At 35.5% G+C, this 6,107-nt stretch overlaps 1 protein-coding gene across 1 annotated transcript; it reads left to right on the top strand.

Annotated features, from left to right (window-relative positions):
- The first annotated feature begins 331 nt into the window (after positions 1-331).
- Positions 332-5,172, top strand: LOC121748580 (serine/threonine-protein kinase AFC1-like). Its single transcript, XM_042143036.1, has 12 exons — positions 332-694; positions 1,248-1,413; positions 2,346-2,372; positions 2,479-2,632; positions 2,714-2,762; positions 2,878-2,992; positions 3,160-3,251; positions 3,773-3,929; positions 4,021-4,085; positions 4,239-4,336; positions 4,415-4,520; positions 4,658-5,172. The coding sequence occupies exons 1-12, from the start codon at positions 581-583 to the stop codon at positions 4,811-4,813; spliced, it is 1,299 nt and encodes a 432-aa protein (XP_041998970.1). The 5' UTR covers positions 332-580; the 3' UTR covers positions 4,814-5,172.
- The last annotated feature ends 935 nt before the right edge of the window (positions 5,173-6,107 follow it).

The raw sequence follows: 6,107 nt of genomic DNA, 5'->3' as shown, positions 1-6,107 counted from the left end.
ATTAAACCCATTAGGATGAGTGGGCTTTAAATTAAAACTCTTCTAAACAAATTCTATTTAAGCAGCTTAATTTTTCGATTGCCATTTAATTTACGTTTTAATTCAAATTCAATTCAGCATTTAGCAACGTAAGTACGTAACGGTCATTTTATAATCCACCTGACATTTGAATCCCAATTTTCAAATCGCTCTGTTCAACCTCCGATGACTGCAGGGGTACCCTGATTTTGTCATAAAAGAACGATTTTACAACACAGCGGATAAAACCGGACCAATGAAACCGGACAAATAGAAAATACCCCTTAACCCATGGGATTCAACTGTAGTTAACTAACTACGATTACTTTCCGCTCGTTTTCTCTCATTTCAGCTTTTCTGTTTCGCTTCTCAAATCTTTTCAATATTTATGGGTGAAAAACAAGAAATTAGGGAAATTTTATGCCCTAGATGAGATTTTGATTTTAAAAATTACTGAATCATCTCATTTTTGGCTTGCTTTTTTTTTCGACCTTGACTGAGTATGATTTTTTTCGTATTATCCTCCACCGATGTGAACTTTCTTTGATTTCTTTTTGTGTGAATGGAGACACAGAGAGTGGTGGAATTTCCTCATAGGAGCATGGATCAAAGGCCTCGGAAACGACCTCGTTTGACATGGGATCTGATGCCGAATGTCCCTCCTGCTCCTCCAAAGGTTCCATTTTCAGATGCATTTTTTGTTTGTTGCAAATTCGCACTTGTTCAAAATGTATGTTCTGAATTGTTTACCGGTATGCTGGATTTTCTTGGACTGTTGTTGGTTTACATCAAGAAATAGTGTTGAGTTATAACGAATATGTATTAACCACCTTCGCACGAAGCTTTTTATAGGTTTATATGATTGAGCTTCAGTAATTAAACTAATTATTCATGTCCATATCTGTTATTTTTTGAAAATTGAGTTTAGGAGTGCTGGTTTCTGGAAATTATATAGACAGGGGAAACTTTAATTTACAAGGGGTCAGGTTCCTCTTGTTCTTTAGGCCTTTCTCAATTTGTCTTATTTCATGTCTAATTTTGGAGTTGTAAAACTGGTGTTTGGTAGAATGAAAACATAGTTTGCTTGATGATGTTAAGAACTGAATAAAGCATTGGAGGGGAAGTCAGCTAGAAAATAAGTTTATATGCATTAGTTGGAGTGCACGTGCTCAGAAAGATTGTTTGTCATTTATTTTCCTTGTAAAGATTAAAGTTTGTCCCTTGTGCAGATTCTTCCAACTGTATACTGTGCCCAAGAGTTTGGGGCTGTCCCTAGTTACGCATGTTCGTCAATATATTATAAAGGGATTCCGCGTAATGGTTCTCCACCATGGAGACTTGATGATAAAGATGGGCACTATGTTTTTGCTATTGGAGAGAACTTAACTCCTCGTTGTAAGTACAATAGAAATACCTAAGATATTTTTCATATGAAATGCTTTGCTTCAGGGACTTTATTAGCATTGTCTGCCCAATAATTTTGCTATTCCTCCTTTAATATCAGTACATTGGGAAGATTACTGCATTTTGACTATTACATTGAAGATATTTTTATATTGATGAACCCCTTGAACATTAATATAGTGGAGCCTACATCCTAAGTCTCTATTTTCTTAGATATGAAAATATTGTTCACACTTCATGTCTTCAAGTTACTCTGTGCATGCTATGTTTCTATATGTCCATATTTGTTTGTCCTTATTTTGATGAAGAACAAGCCTTTCCTCATCTTACCGTGGATCCTCAGATAAGTTATTGGTGGATAATGTAGTTTAGAGATTTCCACTATTCTGCTTTAGTTACATTTTTTTTGTAAGTCAAATTATTTTTAACTTAAGGATGTGTAGGCATCCTCCCTTTAACTATTTAATATACCCAACAGCTGACTGATACTGACATGCAACCACTGTATGTGCATTCTTTGAAATTTTGAATTATAAATCTGGTTCTGAAGTGATACTTGTTAGCGAATAGCGATAATTAATAATGATTGGGCCTAGTTATCCGTAATCAGAGTTAAGGATCTCAATCTCCTGATTCATGTCCTTCTAATAGTTATTCCTGCATCTTTTATACCCTGAGAAGGAAAACAATCAATTTCAAGGATTAGATGTTGTAAGGTAGAAGATGAAGCAACACTGGCCTTCTATTTGGATGACACAACAACAAGAGCTGGCCATATTGACTTTATAATTATTATATTTTCTCTGACATCGACATATTCTTTTGCCCTCATTGTTGTCTATTTTCAATTACATTTTGTTGTCTTTTCTTCTAATTCTTTTATTAATTTGTCTTTATTGAATTGTCTTGTCCCTGATTTGCAGACAGGATACTAAGTAAAATGGGTGAAGGTTAGTTGTTTCATTGTTTCTCAGTTTCCCAGTTTCCATGCTCTGATCCTGTATTTAGTTTGTAACGAAAAAGAATCTCTTACTATGCTGGATGGTTTGGTTACAGGGACTTTTGGGCAAGTTTTAGAATGTCTGGACAATGAAAGGAAAGAGATAGTTGCTATCAAAGTTGTTCGTTCCATACAAAAGTACCGGGAAGCAGCAATGATTGAAATTGATGTCTTACAGAAACTAGCAAGGCATGATGTCTGCGGTACACGGTAAGGTTTCCTTTCCAATTACAATAAATTGTATCCTAGAAACTGAAGTGATTATAGTGTAAGCTGTTTCATTCTTTGCAGTTGTGTGCAAATACGGAATTGGTTTGACTATCGTAATCATATTTGTATTGTAAGTATTTAATGTGATGTATGGTTTTCTTTGATTTGAAACAGTGCGATCATTCTTCATGCCTTGATTATTTGTGGGTTAAATACCTGTGGATGAATTTAAATGGTCTTAACAGGTGTTTGAGAAGCTTGGTCCAAGCTTGTATGATTTTCTACGCAAAAATAGCTATCGTTCATTTCCCATTGATCTTGTTCGGGAGTTTGGCAGACAACTTTTGGAATCTGTCGCATGTGTGTCTTTGCAACACTATTACTCCTCTTATTACTATATGAAATTTTATTAAAGTTATACCTCCATTTTTTGCCATTACACTGATGTTATACCTCACTCTCTACTTATTCAGAAATTTTGGATGCATGTCTTGAATATTTTCTTATATTTTTTGTTCACCTTGCAGTTATGCATGATCTTCGCCTGATTCACACCGATTTAAAACCAGAAAATATTCTTCTGGTGTCCTCAGAATATATTAAAGTTCCAGACTATAAGGTATCTCCAGTATCATGTTACTTCTTAATGAATGATTTATTTCATGGCCCAAGTTCTGGTTTAGATTTCCTCTGTAAAAGCCGTACTGGCATTCATTTCCTTTCTTCTTCAAGTCTATTTCTTCAGCATGAACTGTTATAGAACATTTATGTTGCCAGATTATTAGGAGAATGTTATTATTCTTTAAATATTAGTGTTAACAGTGGCAATCACTTCTGATGTGTATTGGTTTTGCAACTGAAATGTCATCCTGCAGGGTTAATCTTTGTTTTATATTTGGCTTATTCAAACAGCTCACATCAGGAATGTTTTCTGCCATGTCATGTAAACTATAAATGTGCATTCAGATGCCTTATTGTGCTTGTTTTCATCATGATTTTTTGTGATTCCTATTGAGAATCACAAAAGATCATAATCCCTTCATTGATTTGGTGAAAACACTGGCTTTCTGTTCCTGATGGCATTCCTTTTTTATGATCAATGCCTGATTCTTCTGTTTGCAACTAATCTCTGTTTTGAAGTTTCTATCAAGATCTGCAAAAGATGGTCCCTACTTCAAAAATCTACCTAAATCAAGCGCTATAAAGCTTATTGATTTTGGAAGTACTACTTTTGAACATCAAGATCACACCTATGTAGTGTCTACACGCCATTATCGTGCACCAGAGGTTATTCTCGGTAATTGGTGGCTCTCTTAACAGATTTTGCTTTCCATATTTGATATTTTACATTTTATGTTTGGGAGTTATCTTTGTTTTGTTTCCACAAGGTCTTGGATGGAACTACCCCTGCGATATGTGGAGTATAGGTTGCATACTTGTTGAACTGTGCTCTGTAAGTGATAGATATTAAATTTTCTTCTGCAATCTGACGTTGCTTGTAGATTATTTTATTGTTTCTTTTTCTCCAACTAATGACTTGCTAAAGTGTGATCTTAATGTGGCACTGGTATATTGATATCAGTTTAATTTCACAAATCTGTGGCAGGGTGAAGCTCTTTTCCAGACTCATGAGAACTTGGAACATCTTGCAATGATGGAAAGGGTGCTTGGACCACTACCTCCAAATATGATCATGCGAGCCGAGTATGTTATTTTATTACGTTCATGGTGTAAGCTTTGAGAGTGTGAAGCTTGATACTGATTTTGTTTCTGATTTCAAAGTCGTCGGACTGAGAAATATTTCAGAAGGGGTACAAGACTGGATTGGCCAGAGGGCGCCACCTCCAGAGAAAGTATGAGGGCAGTCTGGAAATTGCCCCGACTTCCGGTATTGTTACTAAATCCTCTAGTGAAAATGGGTGTGGTGTTCAGTGCTAAAGCTAGCTCTATTGATATCTATTGCAATATCCTTATTATATTTGCTATAAAGTTGAATATTTTGAATAAAATTTCCATTGTATGCAGAACCTTATCATGCAGCATGTGGATCGCTCGGCTGGAGATTTGATTGATCTTCTTCAAGGACTTCTACGTTATGAACCTGCAGAACGGCTGAAGGCAAGAGAAGCTTTAGGGCACCCGTTTTTTACGAGGGACCTCAGGCGATTTGGATATCTGTAAACGAAGATGTGATGAAAGATACGATGAAGCCATCAGGTGAATAAAATTTCACATGCATGTGTGAATTGCAAAATTAAAATGAAATAGATAGAGAGAAAGGGAAGGGGGTGGAGAATACAAGTTCAACATCGGCGCCTGTCAACTGCAAATGTACTGACGTCGTTCAAACCCCCCGATTATGTTGTAAAATATGCAGCTTTTGCAGGTGTGTATTATTATTATTTTCTTAAATTATTGTCTTTGCTTGTTCTTCTTGTTGGTTGTGACCGAGTGCTTGCCTGTTACTCTTTTTTTTTTTCTGGAAAGTTTGTTGCATACATTCTTATACATGTAATTTGAATGTGTATGATGCTCTTTTACTGCCTTGCTTTTTCTATGCCTACTATTATTTCTTCTCTCTTTCACTTGTATTTCTCTTTGCCTTGTATGCCTTTTTTGGAACCAGATATTGAAACCACTTATTTTTAATGTGGATGACATTATCCAGTCGTCGCCAGGTTTGTTTTAAACTAAAATGGTGTCTTTGATTTTTGATTGCATGAAATTAGGTCCTCCGTTTGAACCCAAACAATGATACGACCGTATCATGTAGTACAAGTAAACGTTTACCATGTGTATATGTTTATTCTTATTGCAAAGAGAGAGTTTCATTCAGCGATGATGCTTTTAGTTATTTTATGTTATTTTAGTTATTCAGCGATGATAGTACAAGTCCGAAATTCAATTGGACCATGAGCATCGGAGCATGATTTTGATATACTAAAAATCCCAGGAGAGTGTTATATTGCTAACTCAATACTCCCTCCGTCCCAAGTTAATTGAATCGTACTCCCTTCGTCCCGCACTACTCGCACTTATTTCCTTTTTGGGCATCCCAAGTTACTTGCACTCTTTCCATTTTTAGTAAAAATTTTCACCTATAGCCGTAATTTTTGACTTTCCTATACACTCATTCCTTAATCTCCGTGCCGAAAAGGAAAGGGGCGAGTAGCCCGAGACGGAGGGAGTATTATATTTTGGGTTGTCCCAAGTTACTTGAGTCATTTCTCTTTTTGGCTAAAAACAAAACATCTAATCGCACTTACTTTATTCGTTCTTTTACTTTGCCATCCCCTTTCTCTTACTTTACTCTCTCTTCTATTTTATTTAATTCACTAAATACAATTTTCTTAAATCTTGTGCCGAAAAAAAAACGTCTTAAGTAACGTTGGACGGAGGGAGTAATTAATTGTTAACTATAATTAAATAATAGTCATTAGATATTTAAATCAAAGGTTTAGATTATCAATCTCGG

Source organism: Salvia splendens, chromosome 1, assembly GCF_004379255.2.
Source record: "Salvia splendens isolate huo1 chromosome 1, SspV2, whole genome shotgun sequence".
In the NCBI taxonomy this organism is placed as follows: Eukaryota; Viridiplantae; Streptophyta; class Magnoliopsida; order Lamiales; family Lamiaceae; genus Salvia; species Salvia splendens.
The sequence above is the reverse complement of the archived record's forward strand: the minus strand, read 5'-3'. Positions and strand labels throughout refer to the sequence as shown.

Coding starts and splice junctions, on each gene's coding strand:
- LOC121748580 (XM_042143036.1), top strand. CDS start 581: ATGGAGACACAGAGAGTGGTGGAATTTCCTCATAGGAGCATGGATCAA. Junction 3,930..4,020: donor TGCACCAGAGGTTATTCTCG/GTAATTGGTGGC, acceptor TGTTTCCACAAG/GTCTTGGATGGAACTACCCC. Junction 4,337..4,414: donor AATATGATCATGCGAGCCGA/GTATGTTATTTT, acceptor CTGATTTCAAAG/TCGTCGGACTGAGAAATATT.